Genomic DNA, 24,588 nt, shown 5'->3' on the forward strand with positions numbered 1-24,588 from the left:
TGAAGCCGGGAGGAGGCAGCTCGCCCTCATGGGAGAGGACCTCACAGAGCCCACCTTCCTCGTGTCCCCACCTCATTACCTGCTTCTCACCCCAACAGCCCTAGTGGTGTCATGTGTCAGCTCCTTGAAGCCCCGAGGGCAGGCACGCTCACTCATGTGCATGTGCGTGCACGTGTGTGTGTGTGTGCACATGTGTGTGTGTGTGTAACACAGAGGTCACAGCTCCCATCAGCCTGTGCAGTTTCCTGACTGAGCAAGGACTGGCCCTGGAGAGGAAAAGGGCACAGACCTGGATGAAGGAGACTGGAAGCCAGTCTCTCAACTGTCTTCCCCCCTCAACGCAGTTGGGAAGCCAAGGGTCTGAACAAGAGTTCCCTTGTTCTCTGTCCCCAGCCTGCTGTCACCCAGCCTTCCCCATTCCCCTCCCAACAGCTTCTACTCTGGTCAGAACACCTGGTGAAAGGTAATACCTAACTAAGCTGCCCAAGCAGGGGACGAGCGGTCCCGCCCTTTTCAAAGCCTATCCTAGTGAGCTTGTGATCCACTGAGACCCTCGACTCCGACTTCTTGAGGCAGAGATACCGATCTCCTATCCTCCTTCGCTTCTGCGTGGGGTATGACTGAGGATGTGAAGAGGCCAAAGCCACCCTCTCCTAATCCCAGGTCCTTTAACACCTGTGGCTGTCCAAAAGGCCGGAGCCCCACACCTGAGCATCAATGATCTTCTGTTTGGAGTCTACAGCTGCTTGCATCTCCGCATGGTCCTTCTTCAGCTCCTCCTCCACTGACATCAACCTGTTACCAGACACAAGGACAGTCAGGCTGGCATTTGAGGGTGCAAGTGAGGGGGTGAGTGTGGGGCGTTGTGGGAACAAGTCATCACGCCCTCACAGAGGGGGACACACTAGGAGAGCCCCTCCTTGGGCCACAGACTCACCTCCCACCCTTGCCTGGGACGGAGGTGGCCTCTGCCACCCGACGCGGGCTGAGCCTGCTCCTTCCTTACATTTCACCTGCCCCAGATTCTGTCCCCAAATCCCCAGAAGCCCCTGGCATGGCCCCCTTCTGATGTTCCTCCAGGAGCCAAGGGGGTGGGGTGGGTATTAGATCCTCACGCACCCCAGGGCTGGGCGGGTGGTGTCACATCATGAGACTTGTGGTTTGAGTGGGGAACAGAGGCCCTGCAGGGCTCGAGAACTTTCTCCACCCACTCTGTATTTGCTGAGGCTGCACCGGGTATTCGAGGTGGCAGGATGAAGCCACAAGGCGCAGGGACACAGGCAGGGAGACAGCAGCTACCCTCAGGAGCCACGGGAACAGAGACCAGGAAGCGGCTAACTGTCCTGGAGGGTGGGGTGCAGCTGCACTTGCTGAACGGGACACTGCAGGGCAGGCAAGGGCTGTTGGGTGGATGACGAGCTGGGACGACATAAGGATCACGGTGTCCAAAAGTTCAGAACGAGGGCCAGCGTGGGCCTGCTGCCAGCTGCTCCCGCCCCGAGACCATTCCTGGTCTCGCCCTGCTTGTCCCTCACAGACCTGTCAGTCACTGCTGATCACCCCCAGCTCCCCCCTGCACTCTCTGGGCCTGCATCCTAGCTCCCCGGCCACTGCTCTGGAGACTCCTTGTCCTGTCTCCCCCAAGGACCTCAGGTTCCCCAGGGCTCTGCCTCAGCCCGTCATTCCTGCTCTGTGCTCTTCTCAGATGAGTTCACTTACTGCTTTACGTGAGCTTCCCAGCTGGCTCAGGGGTAAAGAATCAGCCTGCAATGCAGGAGGTGCGGGTTGGATCCCTGCGTTGGGAAGATCCCCTGGAGGAGGACATGGCAACCCACTCCAGTATTCTTGCCGGGAAAACCCCATGGACAAAGGGACCTGGTGGACTACAGTCCATGGGGCTGCAGAACAGTCAGACGCGACTGAGCACGCACAGCTTTACTTCTGTCTCTACCCTCGGGACTTCGGGGCAGCGCAGCATCTAAGCCCCAGGCAAGCACTTAGTCCACCTCATAGCAGACACAATGGAAGGTCAGCGGTGCAGGGGCAGGAACCACACAGGACTGTCATGAAAAGCCAGTGGGATCGGGGTTGAGGAGAAGGGGTGTGGGATCCTGCCAAGGTCGGGGGTGGGCGTTCCTTTGTCACAGGAACGTAAGACACTGAGCAGAGCCTGGATGAAGAGGAGGAGGTGGAAGCAATGGGGGAAGTGGGAGGAACTTCTGTTTCCAGCTATGGTGAATAACAGGCACTGGGTTTAACCTCCTGCCACAGAAACACCAAGCCAGGAAACGGAACAAAATATATGAAACAAGGGTTTCCAGACGCTGAAAAACAGGCAGCGCAGTATAGCACGGGACTCCCAAGAGACGGGAACACGTGAGGGGAGCCCCGCCCACTGCTGAGAGTCCAGGCAAGCAAAGGACGGAAGTGATCACAGAGGCTCAGGGTACCGGGGAGGATGGGAGGTCGGGGTGGGGAGGATGAGACAGAAGACTCTACCCATCTCCTGAGGGGTCCCCTTGGGGCTTTGGCTGAGAACTGGTCTGCATGCTTGTGAGAAAAACAGGCGAGAGCCACTGGAAAGGAATCCACAAAACTGACCCTAAAATAGTTTAGGGTCATTCCAGGCAGTAAAAACACTCCTGGGTTAGTAAACTCAGAGCCGGATTAGCTCTGGACTAAAGCCTACCCAAGACCCACCCCAACAGAGCTTACAAACTAACCTCGGAAAGAATCAAACAGACTCTTCCAACTTCATTGTGTCCCAGAACAAAGCGCCCAGGTACTTAAAGGAACATAAGACATCCAGCAGCTACGTAAAAAAAAAAAATCACAATGTCTGGCATCTAACCAAAACTCACCGAGCATGCAGAGAAGTAGGAAAACATAACCCTTAACCAGGAAGAACATCAATCAAGACAGACTTGGAAATGTCAGATGACAGGATTAGTAGACAAGGACATTAGAACAACTGTTGTAAATATATTCTATGTGCTCAAGAAAACAGAGGAAAAGCATGAGCAAGATGAGAAGAGAAACGGATGGGATTTAAACCAAACGGAAAGTTTAGAGGCAAAAAATACATCTGAAATGAAAAACATACTGGATAGGAGTAACAGACTGGACACTGAACCATGAATGAACTTGAAGGCACACTGTAACAATGTAAGATAAGACACAGGAAAAACATTTTAAAAATAAAACAGCACTGGTAGGATGTGGGACAATATAAAGAAGACTAATATACGTGCAATGAGAATTCCAGAAAGCAGCCTGGGGAGGCAGAACCCTACACCCACAGATCCAACAGCTTAACAAACTCCAGAAACAAGAAAACACGTCAAGGCACTTCGCAATCAAATTGTTGGCAATCGACGATAAAGGAAAAAATCTGCAAATCAGCCAGAGGAAAAGTGATATCAATACATTAAGGACAGAAGAACAAAAATCCCATCATAGTCCCTGCTATTATAGCCCACGTAAGGGCAAAATCTTGTCCACTGCTAGCTTTGGTAAACGGCCACACCGTGCACATTCTTCTAAAACAGCATAGGTACACAGCTGTGACAGACGTCCTACGGCCTGCCAAGCCTAAATATCTATTATCCACCCCTTACAAAAAGTTTCCAACCTCTGCCCCTCAGGCAACAAGATATAGCTAATATGCCAATAAAGGAGGTAAGATGGAATCATAAAAAGAACTCAATCTAGAAGAGGGCAGGAAAAGGAACAGATGGTACAAAGAGAAAACAAGTAGCAAGATAACAGGTTTAAACATAATTATATTGACAATTACAATAAATGTAAATAGTCTAAACATTCCAACTCAAAGGCAGAAACTAAGATTAGATAAGAAGCAGGAACAATAGTGTCTGTGATAGAAACTCACTTTATGTAGTGAGTGAGGGACATAGCTTTGTTCAAAGTATAAGGATGAAAAAGGATATAATGGGCTAATGTCAATTAAAAAAAGTTAAAGGTAGCTGTATTAATATCAAAGTGGACTTCATAGAAAAGAGTATTTTGAGGGATAATTATGAGGATGTTATGAGGAATATTACAAAATGATCTTATAACGATACAGGGTCAGTTCATCAACAGCACATAAGTCTAAATCTGTACTGTACGCACCTAAAAAATAAAGTTTTAGTGACTATAAAGTAAAAACCAACAGAAATGAAAGAAGAAATAAATTCATAATTATGATTAGAAACTTCATTATCCTTTTCTAAATAACTGGCAGAACAGTAAATAAGTACACAGAAAACCCACTGAAGATAGAGAAGATCTGAACAACACTATCAACCAAATTGACCTGGTTGACATTTATAGTAGGGAGGAAATACACCAGGACTGGGTAGTAGAAATAAATGTTAAGTAAGCCACTGAATTCAGGAAAAGATGCATCCCTCAGAGACCAGGGTGAGAAAGAAGTGGTTGGGTTAAAAAGTGTTTTCTCTTTTGGAATCACACACATAAGGTGAGCCAAGAGCAGAACTGGCAGTTGAGTGAACAGTGGGCTCCTTGTCACCCCAGTTATAGGCCCTCTGCTCACGCTAACCATTTTATAAAGAGGAAACCCACAGGTCAATCAAGTAAACCATAATTAGGAGCAGAGAAGCAGGTAGTGTAAATAGGAGGAATTAAGGAAGGATTTTTTAATAGTGGACAAAGCACGAGGCCAGGCTGGGAAACATCATATTTACTGCACACCTGCTAAATCTATGCTGAGGACAGACTCCTGTACCTCAGAAACTAACACGTCAGTGCGCACTGTTGCCTTGCACTTGGTGTTACTGCCATAAAGAAGGAGGCTACACCTCGACAACACTCCCTGCTTACAGACGGGCAGAGGGGGAGAGAGGCAAATCAACATGGAAATAAAGATAAGCCGTCAGTGAAGATGAGAGGCAGCGCTCAAGTCGCTGGTCCACCTGGAAATCTTCCTGCATAACCCACAGGCACCTTAAAACTCAACACACCCAACACTGGCCTCGCCTCTCCCCCTCCCTACCCAAACCGGTCTTCTTCCAAAGGTCCTCATCTCAGTAACTGGCACCATGACACACCTGGATGCTCTTGGTAAAAATCAGCGTTATTTTGTCTGCTTCCCTCTTCTCACTCCCACCCTCACCAGCTGCATGTAACTGACATGTATTCCTACTTCCCCTGCCCCGGACTGGATGGGTCCTCACTGTCTTTCCTGGTACCTGCTCCATCCAGCTTCTAAACTCTAAGAAAACGTGACTCCCCATGGGGGCCCCAAGGCCCTCTGCACGCTGCCTCGGCTGACCTCGCTTCTTCCAGGTCACCTATACACTCCACCACCAACCCACGCTGTACCACTGGGGTGCCCTGCACTCCAAGCTCCCGCCCTCCTCTGGGCTCCTGCCACACAATCCCTGCTGCCTCAGACTCTACTCTGCGCTCAGCTCATCAAGGCAGCTGAGCAGCCCGTCCCTGGGATCTGGGGCCTCCTGGAGGGCAGCGGGCAGGCCTGCCCCTCTGCACTTGTGGGGCCAGGGCTGGGCCTGGAGCAGGGACCGGCCGGCCGCCCTCACCTGCTGATGATGCCCTTCATCTGGATGTCCTTGTCTTCCTGCTGCCGCCGCAGCCGCTCCTCGCCCTCCTCTAGACGTGCCTGGTACTCCAGCACCAGCTTCTGGGTCGTCTCCTCCTGGCACTTGAACAGGGTCTCATACTCCTCCAGCTTCTTGGTGGAGATTCGCAACTTGTCCTGCAGCACTGCCAGATCCTGCCAGGAGGGCAGCGCACCACGGCACAGCACCCAGGACAGAAAGCACAGGCGCATGAGCCCGCTGGGAGGCAGCCTGGCTCGGAATGCCCCAGGGGTCATCACCAGCCCAGCCCAGTTCACACAGCGGGGAGACGCCCAGGGACCCCAGCCAGAGCTGGCGTACGGGGTGAGACTCAATGCCTGGCTCCTGTCCAGGGCTCTCCCACCCCCAAGCCTAACCTACGCCTATGAGCGGGATCAAGACTCAAACCCAGATCTCATAAGTAAGGGTCTTGAGCTTCTCCTAATAAACAAAGGTAAACTTCTCCTTACAAAGGTAAACAAAGGAAATCAGAGCACTTTGAGAGGTGGGGGCTCTACAGGAGGGGAAACTGGGGTCCAGAAGGGAAGTGAACCAAACATCTGTGGAGTAGGAGTGACTAATGAGGTGAGGTACTAGCCTCCTAGCCTCCATTTGACCCTAAAGTCATGGCGAGTCGCATGGCAAGTGCAGGGAGAGATTAAAGGCAAAGTGGTCCAGGGCTCTCTGGGTCTGACTCAGCTTGGCACTCCTGGCCTTTGGGGAAGAGGAGGGATGTGTAAATTAGCAAGAGAAGCAGTGAGCTAGCAGGCCGTGTGAGCTGAATGGAAGGGGAGGTGGGGTCAAGACCAGAATCAAAGGGTTGGAGGCGGGAGGTGGGGGCTGGGCACCCTGAGAATCCAGAGAGTAGGGAAGCAGGAAGGGCCTCTCCTTGGGTCTTGCTCATCAGTAAAGTGTGGCCCAAAGATCAGGAGATGGCAAGGCTATCTCCTGAAACAAAACTGGCCCCAGGGGAGAGCCCAGCTCCGGGATAAAAGGCCCATCATGGGTCTTCTGCTCAGAGTGGTGTCAGAAAGGCCCTCCCTGGCACAGGCAGGACCGGGTGTCCAAGGAGTTCAAGGCAACTCCAGGATCTGCCTGCCAGGGTTAACAGCAAAGAAAGCATGAGAAACAGCAGCTCCCTGGGCTAAGGAACAAGGGAAGAGAACAAGCCAGCTGCAGCCTGACCCCTGAAATCCTTCGAGCCATCCCCATAACTCACACTTGGAAATGGAGTCTCAGAAAGGTGCAAAGCCTGGAGTGAGGCAGGCTCTCCTTGCTCCCTAGCCAAACTCTGGCTCTGGGAGCACTGTGCCCCATGTGCCCTGGTCCCCTTCACATAATAATGGTGGAAGCAGGTGGATGTGGCGGACCAAGGCGGGGATGGTGCAGGCGGCGGAATGCAGCATGGACATGGACCCGGCCCCAGGCCGGTGGGAGGGAAAGCAAACACACTGACTTGTGTGCCCTCACCCGAGAGGCTGCAACAGGCTTTCCTGGGGCCAAGAGGACTCCAGGCACCCAAGGCGCATGGGCAAGTGGCTGCTGTCCTGCGGGGCCTTGTGACAGTATGAGCTTTGGCCTCTGGGAGGAGATGAGGGATCCAGGGCAGTTGCCACATTAACTAGAAGAATTTTGGAGAACAGAAGCATCCCACTGCCCACTAAATGCTAGATGTAATCTAGGGCTGGGGTTTGGAGGTTTTAGGACCAATACTTTCCTCCTGGAAGGAATAAACACCTCCACGGCCATGGGACACCACCGCCCCCTGGCTTTCTCTCCCAGACCCTGGTGGAGAGGAGGATGCAGAGCCAGGCGGCGGGCAGGGACCGTCCCAGAGCAGAGGGTCCTGGCGGCGTCCCCTCCCCGCTGTCTCTCTGCCTCTTGGTGCATGAGGTCTCCATGCATGTCTCGGGCACCTCTGAGCCCCACGTCCCAGAAGCTTGGCTGCCCAGTCACCAAAGGAATGTGCCTCCTGAATCTGATTCAACACAGTTCCTGGGCAAGTCTCACGTGCAGCCCATAGAGGAAACCTCAGGCTTATGCTAAATCCTCCAAATTCCCGACTGCCGTCCTGACGTGGGACCAGGGGTGGGGAGGGGACTGGACATGTGCAGGAATGAGCAGCACCCTGAATTCAGGGCTCAAGGGGAGAGAGCGTCCTGCCAGTTGCCTTGGGGAGGCAGCTCACCCTGCCTGAGTGGCCAGGGTCTGGTTTTTACCTTTTCCGCTTGGCTGAGTTCCTCCTTACTCCTTAGCCTATCCCTGTGCGGGGGGTCTGGGCCCAGGCCCTCGTCTTCTAACAACTGTGCATTCATGGTCAAGAGCCAGGCAGCCGTGCGGTCCAGGGCATTGGGGCTCACGGGTGAAGGGCCCTGCGATGAAACACAACTGTGAGGGACTGGGGTTGGGGGGAAGGGGTGGTCCCGGGTGCGGCACAGGGACGGACGGGCATCTCTGATGCAGCCCCGGGCCCTGGGGAGTTTCACCTCCTAGACGCAGCCTGAGGCTGTCACGAGCCGGGGGTGGAGGGGAGCCTAGCTGAACGTGGCTTCTCTGCCGCCTGGGGGAGAGCCAGTGGGCTTGGGCTGGCAGGTCGGTGTCTAACCCGAAGAACCTATAACTCTGTGCAGAGCCCTGAAGACCAGCTCAGAGCAGGAGAGGGACGAGGGGCTAGGTGGACTCCTACCCTGGGTTGGGTTTTAACAGGCTTTGGAACTGGAGATGGGCAGACAGAGCCCTCCCTCTTTCTTCCTGACCCCAGCTGTCTCTGGGGAAACTGGCAGAGGGACCCCAAGCCACAGTGAAGCTGGTTCACAGGATTTAGGCCGGGGCCACTGGGGGGCTGTCACGGCAAGTAGCTGGTGGGATGGGGCCAAGTGTGGCATCATTCAGCATGGGATGGCAGCTGGGTGCGGGTGGAGATGACGTGGCCGGGAGGAGCAGCACGATGTGGGGGGTCAGCCGGACCCCACCCTGGGGCGGGGGGTGGTGGCCTGCCCTCTCCGCCTGGCAGCACTGACCTGCTTGTGCACGGCGCGAGGCTTCAGCTCGGGGCTGTCGCCCTTGGAGGACGAGGACTGTTGCCGCAGCCGCGCTCCGGGCCCAGCCCAGTCGGGCGAGGCCGAGGCCAGTGTCCCGCTCGATGGCCGTGGGTACTGCAGGGTGCTCAGCAGGGTGGGCGGTGTCCGGCCGCGGGGCGCGGGGGGCGGCGGCGGGGGTGGTGGCGGCGGCTGATCGATCCTCCGCTGGGGGCCGGCGCTGTTCTGCCGTGGCACCGTGGGCTGCCCGCCCTTCTCGGTCAGCGACACCTGCCGCCGTGCCAGCTCCCCGGGGCGCCGGCCCAGGTCTTCGGGGGCGGCTGCGGCGCCGCTGCTGCTGAAGCTGCCCAGCTTGGCAGCAGCCGCCAGCTCTTCGCTGTTGCTGTGGGAGCTCAGGGAGCTGTGGCCCTCGGAGCCCGAGTCGCCGAGGCCGCGGGGAGACAGTGGCAGGCCGGCCGCCATCTGGTACACGGGATTCTGGAAGGACAGCGGTGCCAGGAGCTGGGGCCGACCCGGCGCGCCCTCCGACGTGCCCGGCGTGGTGGGCGTCTGGCCTGCCCGCCGCACTGTGGCCAGCCCTGCCAGGCTCACGGGGGCCGCCCGGGCTGGCCACCCGGCCACCAGCTGAGTCGCGGGCGCTTGGCCATCGGTGGTGAGGGCTTCGGGGCCCGCTGGGGAGCCTGCCTCCCCATCCAGCACACGGGTGTCTTGGAGGTCCACCATGGACAGACTCTTGCCGCCGTTGGCCATCTGAAGATCGGGCTCGTTGGCTTCCGAGTAACTCGAGCTGCGGGCAGGTGAGGGCTGGACCCCGGAGGACCTTGTGACAAAAAACAAGTCCTTGTTTTCGGGGGTTGGAGACGGTAACCGGGTGAAATCTATCAGACTGCAGGGAGACAAGCACACACAGGGAAAGAAGGGGGAAGAGAAGAACTGTGAATGCGGCCCAGGCGGGGTCCCGACCAACTGAGAGCCCTGCCAACCTGCTGCCCCGTGGCCTGAGCCAGGGAGGGGGGAGGGGGGAAGGGAGGGGAGGCAGGGAGGGGAGGGGAGAGGAAGGGATGGGGCGGCAAGGAGGGGAGAGTCCCGGGGCGCAGCTGCGAAACCAAACCACAGCCACCGAGCCTGGCAGAAGCCACCACCAAGGCGCGGGGCGGACGGCTGCTCCTACACGGAACTGCGGCACTAGGGGCCCGAGCTCCCAGCACCAGGCCAGGCTGCCTAGCAGCGGCCCTTTCCCTGATCAGCGCGGCATCTTGAGACAGTAGGTTCTGGGGCCTGGGGTGTTCCGGAAAATTCCCCTGAGCTAAATCCAAACCCACAACTCAGTGGCTCTCTGCTACCCGAGGGTCCTGCACCGGGAACGATGACTTCAAAGCCACGGGGGGCTCCCTCTGCCTCTTCCCTCCCGTCCCTAGTCAGGCTGCTCACCAAAGTGGGGGCCTGTGCTGAGAGAAGCCTCCACCTGCAGCCTCCTACTGCCACCCCTTGTCTGACTGGCAGGCGGGGGCTGGGGCTTCCGGCAAAAAAAAAAAAAAAAACACAAGGTATCAGAGGAGGATCCTCACGGCGTGACTCAGGCAGGGAGGGCCTGCACCTGCCACTGTAGGCCACGTCCCCGACCCTCCACCCCAGGCTCCTAGCCTCTCTCTGGCCCCTTCCCAGGAAAAGCCGGCTTCTTGGAAGGAGGCACAAAACCAGGTGGGCTTTGGAGGGAAGGCTCGGGGGGAGCTGAACAGGCTCTGAGTGGGCTGGAGGCAGCAGGAACCTGGGGCTTCAATGTGGGCTTAGAAAGGAGTTGGCTTAGTCTGGGATGGAGAGGAAGTGCCAGTCCGGGGTGATGGGACAGGACAGGGTAGGTTGTGGCCACTCGAGGCCACGGCACTTGGGGGCCGAGAAGAAGTGGACAGGGGAAGTAGGTGGAATTGGGAGAAACCCGGACCAACCCTGGGCCTGGGTCGGCCTTCACATGCCCAGGTCAGCTCTCCTGACCTCTCGACTGACGTGTGTCCCCACTTGAACTCTTGCTTTGCCTCACCTGGCAGGTTGTAGGGACGGCCCCTCCTCAAGACGTAGAGGGACCCGGGGGGAAGGGGCGTCAAGGTCTCTGCATCTCCGGCCTCCTCCTGGGCCTTTCGTCCCTCACACCACATCCCCAGGCCCTTGATCTCAACACCCTCGCCTGCTAACAGCCTGCCGCTGCCGTCCCCACCATCTCAGAGCCAGACAGTGCCCGGCTCTGCTGCTCCAGCCTCAGCCTCGTGAGCCGGTCCAAGACGGTCCTGCTGGACGAGGGGAGTGTTTGACCCCAAGTACAGGTAGCTCACTGTAAACGCGAAGGTCCTCGTCTTGACGTCAACACTTGGGAACATTTTCCCTCCCCCTCCGTTGTGTATTGACGAGGCACTCGTCCCAGCACTGGACTGCAGACTGGGAGCTGGGCCTCAGCACCTCTCTAGTTTTCTGGGGCTCCCAGCCCCTACGCCTCGCGGAGTCACCTGAACTCCTCCTGAAAACACACTCTGGAGCTCTACTTCTGGAGACTCTAGTTCAGGCCCAGGAAATACTAGCTCATATACACACAAAAAAGTGACTATGACTAGTGCTGATTGGGACCAGTAACTGTTCCTCAACAGAAGATACTGTCTTTCTCCAGGGCTTTGGGCTAGTCCCTCTTTTCCACCAATGGAAATGCTACTTTTCCTAAGCTCAAAACTCTAGCACCACCTCCTCCAGGAAGCCTTCCCTGATTCCCCCCCCCCAAAAAAAATCTTACTCCTTAGGGCCCAAGGAACACCTTGAGTTTCATTCAGCTTGTTTCATGAACACCAGTATAGGTTTTCTCCTCCCCAAAGGAGACTGTAGATGGGCCCTTCCCCGTCTGTACCTGCACCTCACCACACCCAGCATGCCCGGCGGCTCTTACCCAGAGAGGTCGTTCTCGATCACCATCTTCTGGAGCCCAGCCGAGACACTGCTGCTGCCGGAGCCGGGCGTAGAGGCCAAGTCGTTGGTCCCTGCAAGCTGCCCACTGCCCGGGGTGCTCAGAGCTGTGTGGACGTCCCTCAGGATTCGAGGCAGAGGCCCCAGCTTGGATATGATGCTCTGCAAAGACATGGCAAAGGGGGCAGGTGTGAGCCAGGGGGCCACCTGGGGAGGCCAAGTGCACTGGAGCCACCGTGTTCAAAATCACTAAGCAGCCAGTCAGATGCAGGCTCGCTCTCCCCTGCAATCAGATTCAGTGGGTCTGGGGAGGGGTAGGGAGCCCAGAAACAACAAATTACATTTTTATCAGCGCCCTGGATATCTCTGGGATGGGGCAAGGCCCACAAGAAGACACAGTAACCTAGTCTAAGCCTTTCAGCCTGGTCTGTCCTGCCTCAGTGACCCACAGAGAATCCTGGAGTTTGCCCCCATCTCCCCAGAGGAGAGGCTTCTGGGGTGGCCCCCTCCCACGTTACCTACTCCACAGGGCAAGCTGAGGCCCAACCCACTTCAACACCTGAGTCCCCGGGGCGATGGCCCAGGCACAGAGCAGGCACTCCTGCTCACCCAACAGACAAACAAGTGGCCAGTCAGGCAGAGGGTGGAGCCTGGGCTCGTCTGAAGCCCACTGTCCTAGTTTAGACCGATGGTGGTAAAGCTTCTAAGCCGAGCGGATGGTTGCGGGGTGGGGGGGACTCTGCCTTCATCTGGCTTACGTCCCGGCTTCCACCGACGGCTATGCGCAGAAAGCAAGCATGAAAACTCATGTGGTCCACAGAGGGGAGACGTGAGCAGCAAACAGCTCGACTTTAAATCCTGCTGCAACAATGTCAGCTGTGACGGCTGCAAACCACCATCCGTACCTCCCGCCTGGTCATGCAGGCGTGGGGGATGGTGGCCCCCAGCACAGAGGCTCTGGAAGTGGTGGCAGAGTGACAGGTGTTGGCAGCTGTGGAGGAAGACAGGGCTCTGAGCCTCATTTCCATTGCTCCCTCCTGGGTCTCTCAGAGCCAAAGGGCAATGGACATAAAGGAGCAGAAATGATTGCAACGGCCATTCATAGTGAAAAGCTGGGACTGATCTGAGTGTCCAGTGAATTACATGGTGCAGTCACGTGATTGGACAGTCTGTGTCATGAGGTCACAGTGGTGTGTGGCATGTATGGTTGGGGAAAGATGCCCACGAGAGAAGAGTGAGCAACGCACGCGGCAGTGCACGCTAAGTTCCCACTTTAACAGAAAAGGGCAAGAACTGCCTGTGTGGGTACCTAACGTGCACAGAAGTACCTAAAAGGCTGCACACCAGAGCGCCCTGAGTGCTCACCCCTAAGGATGGGGCAGGAGCAGGAGGCCTTCCAGCTCTGGTTCAGCAGCAGCTACTTTTGTAATCAGTCCCGAATATTCATTGGAAGGACTGATGCATATTAAAAAGCAGAGACATTACTTTGCCAACAAAGGTCCATCTAGTCAAAGCTATGATTTTTCCAGTTGTCATGTATGGATGTGAGAGGTGGACCATAAAGAAAGCTGAGCATTGAAGAGTTAATGCTTTTGAACTGTGTTGGAGAAGACTCTTGAGAGTCCCTTGGACTGCAAGGAGATTCAACCAGTCAATCCTAAAGGAGATCAGTCCTGAATATTCAACTGGGAAGACTGATGCTGAAGCTAAAACTCCAATACTTTGGCCACCTGATGTGAAGAACTGACTCACTGGAAAAGACCCTGATGCTGGGAAATATTGAAGGCAGGAGGAGAAGGGGATGACAGAGGATGAGTTGGTTGGATGGCATCACCGACTCAATGGATATAAGTTTGAGCAAGCTCTGGGAGTTGGTGAAGGACAGGGAAGCCTGGCGTGCTGCAGTCTGTGGGGTCACCAAAAGTCAGGCACAACTGAGCAACTGAACTGAACTTTTTTAAGATGGGCTCTCAGAGCCCTGGTGGGTAGCAGAGGTTCTGGAAGTGGGTCCTGGCAGGCCTGGCAGTTGCTGCCCAGAATCTGCCCACTGTGCAGGCTAGGTCTGTGGGGTCAGTGGAACCCAGGCCACAGGGCCTGCAGCAGTGTCAGAGGTGTTGACAGAATGACTGTTTCAACAGTTGGTCAAGGGTACTTCTGGAAAGTTTTGCAACTTGCTGCCTGACACATGGAGGCACAGCATCTCCAGTCCATCTTTTTTGTATCAGTGGCCTTAAAATCCAGAGCAAGGACATTTTAGGAGGCACAGCTAATCTGATTATACTTCCCATGGGTAGGGAGGATAGCACACCTTCACCTGTGGATGCCATCCATTCAGAGGCACAGCCGAAGCCCCAGTACACAGAGTGGGCTCCCCTGGAAGATGTCAGTGCATGAACATGGTGCTCCCCACCAAGGGAAAGGGCTGAGATCCCTCCCCAGCGCGTGCTGACAGGGCCTGCACTGGATCCCTGGGCTCCGGCGCCCTGGCGGGGCCGCTGATCTCTACCGCACAGGCAAAGCCTCGGGCCTCGTGGTTACTCCAGAAGGCGCAGCCTGCAGCTTCAGTGCCCTTGGGCCCAGCCACTGCCCCATTGTGGCCCGAGCGGTCAGGCACCTGCTCTAGCTGGCTGACGGCCTCCCAGAGCAGCGAGTGCAGGCTGGAGAGCTCGCGGCCCAAGTCGATGTAGCCCTCAAAGCCGGCCGTGTTGGAGACAGTCTCGGGGTTGGAAATCTCCAGCAGGAAGCGCTGCATGTTGGTCCACTCGTGCTCCAGGAACTGGTTCATGAACGACATGTACTCTTCCTTGCTGCCGAACCTGGAGCCGAGCAGACAGGGTGAGCGCCCTGGGCCCCACCCGGGAGGCCCCCTACTTCTCGGAGACACCCTCGCCCCCTGGGCTCCCATCCCTTCACTGTGGCTGCCTTCCACGCCACTTACTCCCCAGCCAGCCAACTCCCACAGATTCAGGGTGCTCATGGCTAAGTCTGGAGACTCCTTTCTGGACTTTTTCTCCCAGGATCTGGAATGTTCTATGGCCCTCACTCCACCTTCACGGCCAGTCTCAGTCTCCTTCCTCTTTCCCTCCAAATGTCTGTGGCCCCTGATGCACAACTGACTCTCAAGCCACACTTGGCCAGGTCTCTCTGCTAAGCCTTCCAACACGTTCCTCTTCAGGAACGTTCCTTTGTCCTCAGCTTGGCCCAGTCTGCGGTCACCTTCATCACCCCAAAGCCGCACTCTCCTCTGGGACTCCCCATCCCAAGGAGACCGATCCAGAAGCCTGGCCGTGTTCAACTGCTCCCTCTGCCCACTGTCAACCGGCAAGGCCTGCTGGCCTCATCTTCTGATCAACCCACAACCTACAGCCATGGCCTCCTGCATCACCATCACCTCCAGTATTATCCCTGACCCAATCCTTCCACCACTCTGCCTTTACCAGAACCATAATTCTGCTCTCCTCCTGGCCTCAGGGCTGCCAGTCTTGTGCCCTCCACTCCTGGCCCCTCTGCTGCTGGGCTGAACTTGGCAGGACTTGGAACACATGAGGGCCACCTTGCTCAAAGCCCTCTGGCAGCTCTTACTGCCCTGCCTGGCCTCCAAGTCCCTGCTGTCCTCTAGGGTGGTCTCCCACCTCTCTCGACCTAGCAAGTGGCAATTCAGGAATGGCAGAGTGTCTGGTCCCTCCCTGGCCTGCACCTCTGTCTTTTCGTCCTGAACTCAGCTGGGGAGCGCATCTTCTAGGAAGCCTCCCTCTCTCCTCTTCCAACCAGCGGTTGGCCCTCCTAGGAGGCCACGCCCCTGTCCATCACCGCTCTCCCTGCTGAAGTGTTGGCTCCGGGAGGGTGGGGACCAGCGGTGATTCATGGCCCAGCCCTGCGAAGGCCCGGAAGGGCTTGATCCACACCTCGTGAGAGCCACTCTCTGAGCCAGCCCGTCTGTGTCCACCCCCTCGCTCTAAGGTACAACAAGAACACTGAAGTGCTTCACGAACAGACGTCCTTGGCACCCTTAGACAAGGACAGTCTGGAGCCACCCGGGTGCCCAACCGCAGCAGATGGGTTCAGGAGACATGGGCCCTTCTCCCTTGGAGGCATATTAGTCACTCATTTCAAAAGGAAGCTCGTGAATGTTAAGTATGTGGGAGAATCCTTATGATAAAACGTTCATTCAAAGAAGCAGAAGGAAAAATATTACCTTGCCTTATCACCCTTGAAAACTAAGGAAACGCACCACGGAGGGGAGCCTGGGGTGCAGAGGAGAGAGGGACGGAGGGAGGTGGGGCTGAGGAGGCAGGGACGGGCTCCAGCCTGCCGTGGGCTGGGGACGTGGCACTCACTTGGCAAAGTTGGCCAGGTTCTGGGTGACTTTGGCGATGAGGGTGAGTGTGCGGGCGGTGCGGTCGTCGGGGTACTCCTGCAGCAGATTGAAGAGTGAGGGGGACATGATGGCCGGGCAGAGGAAGCGCAGGAACAGAGAGGCGCTGATGAGCCGCTCGCTGATGTCCGGCCGGCCGCGGCTGCTGCACTCTTGCCGCCAAGAGGCAAACACCTCCTTGAGCTCCCGGGGGAAGACGCTGTGTGGGGACAGGTCATGGTGGGGGAGCGGGGGAGTCAGTCACCAGGCCGGGACCAGAGCAGGGAGCTGGTTCTGGGTCTGATGGAACTGTGTTCTGTCCCGCGCCCACCCTGATGGCTACATGACGGGCCAATGCCCAAGTTCTCTGAGCCCGCTCCTCCATCCACCATCCGCTGGGCAGGGACGCTGGGGGAGCCAGGCCAGCACAGGGCAGGGATGCCCAGGCCGCAGTTGGTGGGTCTCTCAGAGGGGCTGAGTGAGAGGGGACATCAGCACTGGGGCCAGGCCCCACGGGGCTTCACCTCTGCCCGACTCGGCAGGAGTGCGGTCTTGGGCAGAAGGAGGGACACGCGGCACAAACAAGAGCACCGCTCCTCGGTTCCTGTCCCCGGCTTCTGAGATGGACCCCCTCCGCTCCAATAACGTTACAGGATCTGAGGTTCTCAGCAGAGCTGGGTGATCAGGACAAGGGGCGGATCCTAACCACAGGCTAAGAACACAGCTCCTCGCTAACTCGGGTGTGGAGGGAAGCGGGGGCAGCGACCTCCCTAGGCCGACCTGGCGAGGGTGGGCAGGGTTCTCGGCACCTGTCTTGGGGCTGTCCCCCCGGAGCACCTCCACTCTGCCTCAGCGAGGCCCCACCAGGCCAGCCTTTCAGAGGCCTTCCTATCTTTTTCACTCTGGAAGATGGGTGCTCTCTGAACCCTGCCTACACCTGGCTCTCCCACTAGCTCCAGGGTGCTCTGCCCCAGGGCCTGGCCCTCCCCAGGCTTCCGTTTCCTCACTCCCACAAGGGGAACAAGGCCACCCCTGACGAGTTTACACAGCCATCTATCCAAAGGCGGGGACCCCCAAGACCTTAAGCTGCTTTCATCAGCTTGAAAAGCTTTTGCCCAACAAGCCCAGCAGACTCAGGCAGTGAACGTGGCTGAACAACAAGGATGTGGCCAGAGAGGAAGTGAGGGCAGGTGACCTTGAGCCCTGGCCCCCGAAGCGCCTGGCACAGGCCTGGGCAGGGGGCAGGCGCTGAGTGATAACATCTATCAACGGCCTCGTGCAGAACTGAGAGGGGCCTTCACAAACGCCAGAAAGAGGAAATGGAAAACCACTGTCCACGGATATGTTTCCGTGTCCCACACCCGGCCCGCCCTGGGTGAAAACACAGCCCAAGGGTGGGAAGTGTGTTCCAGACTTCAAACTCTCTGGTTGTCCCTCCTGGTCCGGTGCCAAGGGTCATTTTCAGCTCAGCCCAAAGGGCCAGGGAGGCCCCAGTGAGCGCCTTGTGTAACCCTGGGGCAGGGGGACCTGGGCCGGCAGCGTCGACCCCACCGGCTCTGCCCTGACCCAAGACTGTCGTCTCCTTGCAGGCCTGCCTCTGCCTGTGCCCGTCCTTCGGGAGCAGAAAAACCAGGTCCTTCTGGTGCCCATCCCAAGGGTGCTCAAGGCACTCTGACAGGAACAGAGCTGTGAGCCAGGGTGGCTGCGGGAGTAAGCCGACCGTCTCTGGTGACATAATAAAGAAGGGCCACAAAGGGGAGCCAGACATAGGCCCTCCAGCAGGATAGGGAAGAACGCGACCAAAGAGAGAAGCAAGCTACGGCCAGAGGTGGGACGGGGGAACGGGGCCAGGAGAGCCACTCGGGTGGGGAAGGGAACGTAGGTCCTGAGCTGGAGCAGGGACCAAGGAAAAAACCTGGGCAGCTCCTCCAGTGTGAAAATAAAGCCACTCCTGGGGGCTGGTAGCATGGTCCCCTGGATAGTCACGCAGCCATCTCTGATGAGGCTGTACTAGCTCAGTGGCCACCATTCACACATGCCGGGACGTTCCTCTTGCACGGAATGGCCCGGGACTGACTGTGGCCCAGACTGCAGTCCTGAAGAGCAGTCTGCCCCGCACACTTCTGCTCCTCTCTGGGGCCGCCAGGGGCCCACAGAACTCGGTCCTAGAAAAGCCCAGTCCTCCTCCTCGGTTCTCTACGGTCCCAGCAGGAGGCCCACCCAGTGTCCAGGCCCCACACAGGTGCGTGCTGGGGCCACCCCAAGCCTGTAACCTGAGCACCAGCTTCCATGGCCAGGTGAGGCGTCCCAGGTGAAGCCATCCACTCACCCAGGGGTGCTTGAGCAAGCCTTGTGCATCTGGCTTCTTGTCCAGCCGTAGCACCTACAATGGTGCCAGGCAGTACCCACTGTCCAACATGTGTAAGGGACTGCCGGGTCTGAATCCTCAACAATGCACAGACCACGTCCTGCCTACACACTCCGGAACACTCCAATGTCTGAGCCCAGAAAGGACCAGTTGGACTCAGCGGGGTCAGAAGAAGGTGGGTTCCAATCCCAGGGCCCCGACTCTGAAGCTGTGTTTCCTGCCCTCTCCCTGTTAAACCTCAGCTCTCTTGTTGGGAATGACAGAGGAGGGCTCCCCACCGAGCTCTCGGGATGGGAGGATGCCCAAAGAGGCCAGCCCAGCGCCCAGCATGCTCTAGGCACCCAGCCTACAGAAGGACGGGGGGAGAGGGAGGGATGCGGGGTGGGACCCTGGGCAGTAGGGGCCGAGTGGGCGTGGGGGCGGCACTGACCAGTAGGAGTTGATGATTTTGCAGAAAGCCAGCTCGCAGCACATCTTGAGGTTGCCCTGGTGCTCGGGGAGGTCAGCGGCCGAGCACTTGCTTGGGTCCACTTCACAGTTCTCGTCCGACTCGTACAGCGCTTTGATGAACTCTCCTGTGGCCGAGAGGGCAGGAGGGGGCGGTGAGGACCCAGTGGGCATGCCCCACCCTGACCCTCTTGCCCCCAGTCGGCCCACACCCCCTACCTAGTGCGTCCTGCAGGTACTTCTGGCCCACCAGCTTGAGGTACTCCTCGATGGCCTTGGTGGCCAGCGTGTTCTCCCGGAAGATGAGGTGCTCGTTGTCCCCACAGCGGTCCACCTCCGACATCATCAGGTCGGTCAGGAAGTCCTGTGGAGCCAGGGGAGGAGAGTGGACTTGAGCAGGCCTGGCAGGTAAGGCCCCAGGGGTCCAGACCCGCGCTCCCTGGCCAGAAGCCCCTGCTCTGTGAGGCTGCTCCATCACCAAGCTGCTGGGTCTCACCAGGGCAGCCTAATGAGGGGACACGGTGACATCTGAGCTGGACCCCGGATCAGGGAGGCAAGAGCCCCCGCACCATGGCCGGACCCGTGGGACTCAAATCTCTGCTCAGCCCTGCCCCGGCCTGGTGGGGTGACCGAAAAGAGCACCCCCATCCCAGGGCTAAAGAGGACAAACAGGCTGCCCTGCCCCCTCATACAAGCAGCTACGACTGTCCACCCATTACTGTGATGAGGTCTCCCATGCCAGACAAGGGCTTGTTCTGTGCAGCCTCACGAGAAAGGAAGACAAGAAGGAGAGGCAGGCCAGCTGCCCTGGAAGGCAGTGAGCCAGGCCTCAGACAGAGGGAGATGGACCTCGGCTTGCGTGGGAAGTGGCCTGGCTACAGCACAGCTCCTGGGCAGACCCAGGAGGGAGCCTGAGCCCACGCCTTCCCTCCTGACTGCAGGGCGGCTCAGAGGAACCTGCTGCACCCCTCCAGGTGGAAACACCCCCCACCTCGGAGGCTGCGCCTCCTCACGCCCACGGCCAGGCTTGTGACCTGGGGAGAAGGCAGGCAGGAGGCAGGGACCCGGGGGCAGTGGGGGCAGAGGGCAGGGGCCGGCCAGCGCAGAGGCCGGGTGGCTGGCATTGTGCCGGGGCTATTGATGCTCCAGAAATGCCTCATCCAACATGCCCAACTTCAGGGCCCTCGAAATCACAAGTGGGCCTTGAAATACAGAACCGAACTCTGGGCCCTGGAGACCTGGTTGGCCAACGGAGAAATAGGAGGGCCGGGGTGGGGGAGTGGCAGTTGGTCTCTCTGGAGACCACACAGCCTGAGGACCCTTCCTGACCACCAGTGACCTCTAGGGCCTCCATCTCTGAACAAAGAACAGCAGACGTCAGTACTGCGTGTACTGCTCTGCTCATGCCCACAGCCCTCCTGAGCTCCTGGGGTAGGTGCGAGGCCCAGGCGGGGGTGAGGAGGAGCTCTTCTTAGAGCCAGGACCTGGCTGGGGGTGGTGGTGGTGGAGAAACAGGCACAGAACAGGAAACTGACCTGTCCAAGGCCACACAGCTACCGGGACCAAATCTGGCCTGAGTGTCTTGTTATCAAGGGCCCATTTCTCCTACTGCACTGAGTGGTGGGGGTGGGGGGGGGGCGGAGGGAGATGACAGGGGGCAAAGCACACCCAAGGCTCTCTCCCAGGACTCGGAGCCCTCGGCACGTGCTCCGGAGAGAGGCATCTCACCCCTTAGCTCCCCAGGGGCTCAGAGCTCAGATGCACATCACCCCAGCAGCCTGATGTGCTGCTGGGGAGCAGCACCCCTCAGAAGGTCCGCTGAGGAGCTGGAGCCCCGGTGCACAGTGAGCACCCCGATTTCTCCTGTCTCAGCTATGAGCCTGAGAGCAAAGGTCCCTTCAGATCAGACTCGGCCTTCCAGACCAGCCCAGCCCTCGGGGGCCGCTTACTGAAAGGACAGACCTAGAGGCGGAAAGGAGGCCGCTGGAACCCCTGCTGCCTCCCTTGGTCTCCCTCTGGTCTCCCTCCCTCTGCAGGGGAGGAGGTGGTTCAAGCACAGAGGAATGGAGTACCCCGTGCCCATGGAGAAGTACCTCTCCTGGTCCCCCACCATGAGCCCAATGGGCAGGGGCCCAGAAGGGCCCAAAGGAGGCCAGGGCCTTCTGGATCAGGCAGAGAGAGAGAATAAGAGCCCTGATGGACTGCACACCCTGGGCTCTGCCTGGGGGCTGAGGCCTGACCCCCAACCTGTGTCTCCCTCCAAGCCCAGGCTGAGGGCTTGGGACCTTGACCAGGGAGGGCAGTCCCTCACCCCCACCACAGGCCACAAGTCATGCCATGTCTGGACAGCAGAGGCTCGCCCCTGGGGAAGGCACCCAAAGCCTTCTGCAGCGTGGATAGACCCCACGTTCAGCCTTTCTCCACTGCACCCCTTTTGAGGAGCTCCCTCAAGGCCCCCCAAGGCAGGGGGCAGGGTGGAACCATGTTCTGCTGTGCTGGGCAGGCAGGCCTGCGGAGCCTTCTAGAAGGAGCCGACCTGTCTGCAAAGACGAGCGAGTGGGTGGGGCTGGGCGTGGCTTGGCAGGGAGGCAGGTGGAAGGCGGTGGGGAGGACAGCAGGTGCCCTCCAGCCCTGGAGCAGGGTCTGCTGGAGGGCTTGGGCAAGCTTTGCTCCAGGGGGGTCCAGAGCTGGGGCGGCTGCCCTCCAAACAGACAGCTACGACAGTGACTGTGTGCCCCGTGTGCGTGCACTGGGAGTTGGGGGGAGTCTGGGGCTCAGACAACGGCTACACCCTGGCCGTCACCTGCTGCGATGTGTGATAACTCAACACACCAGATGTGTGTCTGGGTCACTGGGACCCATGTGCCGGCAGAGGTGGGCCTCGTGGCCTGCTTCCCTGGAGCCTCAGGGAGGGGCCGGCCCTCTGGGGCAGTGGGGAGGCCCTAAAGTCACTTCCTTGCTGCAAGCCATGTTGCAGACCACGGGCTCCATACCCGCCTCTGCGATCAGCTCCAACCATGGAGGGGGTGCACAAAGCCCCCACCTTTCAGGATGCAGCTCCAGATTTAGCCAGCTCCAGATTGAGGGGGCCCACCTAGCTATGACGGGGGCCTCCAGCAGAGCTGAAATCCATGACGTGGACGCGGGGACCGCCAGGTCATCCGGCGCCTGTCCCCCAGCCTTCCACGGGGCCCGCGGGAGGCGGCGTCCCGCCTGAGGCCCGGGCACCTACCTTCACCTTGCCCGTGCTCTGCAGGATGTGCACCAAGGCCGACGCCATCTCCTCCTTGGTCTTGGCACTGAGGATGGGCTCGAGGGCAGCGCAGAGCCCCAGGTAGTGGTTGGTGATGTGCTCGGCGAACTCCTTGTACATCTCCATGGGCAGGATAGTGATGGTCTGGTAGCGCGCCTTGATGCGGATCATGGGCCCGGGGCCCTTGCCGCCCTTGGGGTTGGGCGTCACCACCGGGTACCACTTCTCCACGAACTGCCGGCCGGCCACCGAGGCGGCGGGCAGGCTCACCAACCCCAGGTAGCTGCTGCGCTCCTTCTTCTTCTTCTTGTCGGTCTCGCGGTATAGGTGGACGGTGACTGTGCGCAGGGGCGGCAGGTTGTGGAACTCGAAGTGCTCGCCCCAGAAGACGTTGTCGGTCTTGAGCTTGCCCGTGGTGCGTGCGTACAGCACGTCGTCCAGGCACAGCTCGCACAGGTACTTCTTCTTGGCCGGCAGGTCCTTGGCCTCGATCACCCACAGCTTCAGAATGTGCTCCACACGCCGGCTGTTGTCCTGCACACGCATGGGCGGGGAGAGGGGCGCAGTTACCAGGAGCCTGGCGCCTGGCCCCCTGCCAAGCTCGGAGCTGGGAAGAGCGCTCAGAGCTGGTCAGGGCCGGCTCTGGAGTCTGAAGGAAGTGCGGCCGGATCTCTGCTCTGCCTCACACACTAGCTCACTGACCTTGGGCAAGCAACCGTCTATGATCATCTAAGCCTTAGGTCCCTCTGTCATGCAAGTCCACAAGCTGAGAGCAAGTTAAGAGACCAGCGCGACGCCTGGCACGTGGCGGCCGTTGACTGGCTCTTGGGAAGCTTGCTGGTCCGCAGAGTCACATGGAGACAAGTACTGCTGAGGTCCTTCCTCAGTAATGGCACAGTGACCAGGACTCAGCTCCAGGCCAAGTTGGCCAGAAGCAGTGATGACAGCTGGGGAGAGGCCTGGGGGCAGTGGGGACACTGGGCAGGGGGTGCCAGCCTGGGCCAACAGTGCTTGCCTGGAGGAGGGGACTGGTGGCTAAGCTAGACTCGGAGAGCTGGGCAGGCATTGGCCATGGGAGGAAAGGAGGTATAAGAGGTCCAGACAGGACACCGGCATCCAAAAGGCCGACCCTGGGTTCTCTGGCCTGGCCTCCCCAGTGTGCAGCTCAGCCTCTTTCCGAGCCCAGCACTGTGGCCCACTCCGGCCCCAACCCCCCCCCAGTCCCAGCCCCCTCCAGAGCCCCCACCCTCTGCTCTCTCGAGTCGGAGCCTGTGCTCTGCTCGGGGTGCAGCTTCCGCCCCGCACTCTGGGGTCCGGGGACACAGGCCCACCTTGTTGGGATGCACGGCTCGCCGCAGGTTCTCCATCCACTTATCCCGTTCGGCTGCTGACCGGCAGGAGAAGCACTTGCTTCCTGAGGACGTCGTCACCTGCGGGGGCAGCACAGCGTCACGGGGAGGGGGAGGCACGATGGAGAACCTCCAGGGCTGGGGCAGGGGGGAGGCACACCGGCTGCCAGGTCTGACGGCACCGCAGCCTCAGGGAGGAGACAGGATGAGATGCACGGTGCCTCCTGGATTTTATGTTTGCAGGTGGTGCCCCAAGGCCTGTGGTCCCGGAGCAGGATGGTGACAGGACAGTGCCCAGCCCTGTGCCAACTGGCGCTTGAGTCCTGCCTCGGGGCCCTCTGTCCTCAGAAAAGCATCTCTCTGAGCCCACCCTCATTCTCCTGGAGATGGTGGAGACAGAAGGCATGGGCTCCTGCGTGAATCGGAGGACCCTGAGGTCTCCCTCTATCGTTGGAGCCACAGGCACCCCGGAGACAACCGCGGGTCAGCCTCAGGGTTGCCTTGGTCCTCAGCTGACACCTGCTGACGATGCTTCTCTTGCTGAATGGGATGGCAGTGGTGGTCACAAAGAGCTAACCTATTCGAGGCCGGACTACAGAACCGCGAATGGTCTCTCTGGGTGTGCTGGGCCCTGGAGTCTGTCCTGGAACCCTTACCCTCCCCACCCTGTCTGGCTTGCTCATCCTCCCATCTTCTCTGGGAGAGGAAGCCCAGCCCAAGTTGCTCCTACTCTGTCCCACTGTCCTCTGCACCTTGCTGAGGGCCCTATCCAGCCATTCATGGGCCATACAAGACACAGCATCTCCTGCTTTACACAAGTGGGCAACTAGCATCAGGCGCCCCCAACCCCAGACAGAGAAATCGGAGCCCAGGGGGATTCCAGTAGGGCCAGGAGTCCTGAACCAGAAATAGCACCCAAGGGGGCACAGGGCTAGGGCAAGGTGCCAGGTACCACCCCAGTCTCCCCTGGAGCTGGGGGCGCCAGGAGGTTGCCACAGCAATTCCATGCTCATGCCTCTATCAGAAAGCTCCCCTAATTATGCAAGATCGTCGGGGGTGGGAGGCTTCCCAGAGACAGAGGTGGGAAGAGAAAACGAATAATTAGAGAAGCAATTAGGAACTCCCAGGAACACCTGCGACATTAGTTATCCGGGTCCTGACTTGGCCTCGTGAGCTCTGACATCTCTGGGCCAGATTCCCCGTCTACAGGAAGCACTGGACAGGGATCCCCAGGGA

The 24,588-nt window shown here is 58.6% G+C and overlaps 1 protein-coding gene across 3 annotated transcripts in view; it reads right to left on the reverse strand.

The window, feature by feature from the left end:
* The window catches only part of DAB2IP (DAB2 interacting protein), a 136,712-nt gene that overhangs the window by 3,144 nt on the left and 108,980 nt on the right, over nucleotides 1-24,588 (reverse strand). For all 3 annotated transcript variants that reach the window (XM_068982910.1, XM_068982920.1, XM_068982928.1), the window contains 11 exons: nucleotides 23,335-23,433; nucleotides 21,983-22,537; nucleotides 18,970-19,114; nucleotides 18,734-18,878; nucleotides 15,919-16,155; nucleotides 14,196-14,397; nucleotides 11,565-11,743; nucleotides 8,621-9,524; nucleotides 7,820-7,972; nucleotides 5,562-5,755; nucleotides 708-795 (listed from right to left, as the gene is read on the reverse strand). In XM_068982910.1, the coding sequence (XP_068839011.1) occupies nucleotides 708-795; nucleotides 5,562-5,755; nucleotides 7,820-7,972; nucleotides 8,621-9,524; nucleotides 11,565-11,743; nucleotides 14,196-14,397; nucleotides 15,919-16,155; nucleotides 18,734-18,878; nucleotides 18,970-19,114; nucleotides 21,983-22,537; nucleotides 23,335-23,433 (2,901 nt within the window). The remainder of the gene's footprint in view (nucleotides 1-707; nucleotides 796-5,561; nucleotides 5,756-7,819; nucleotides 7,973-8,620; nucleotides 9,525-11,564; nucleotides 11,744-14,195; nucleotides 14,398-15,918; nucleotides 16,156-18,733; nucleotides 18,879-18,969; nucleotides 19,115-21,982; nucleotides 22,538-23,334; nucleotides 23,434-24,588) is intronic.

This window comes from Capricornis sumatraensis, chromosome 1, assembly GCF_032405125.1.
Source record: "Capricornis sumatraensis isolate serow.1 chromosome 1, serow.2, whole genome shotgun sequence".
Taxonomy (NCBI): Eukaryota; Metazoa; Chordata; class Mammalia; order Artiodactyla; family Bovidae; genus Capricornis; species Capricornis sumatraensis.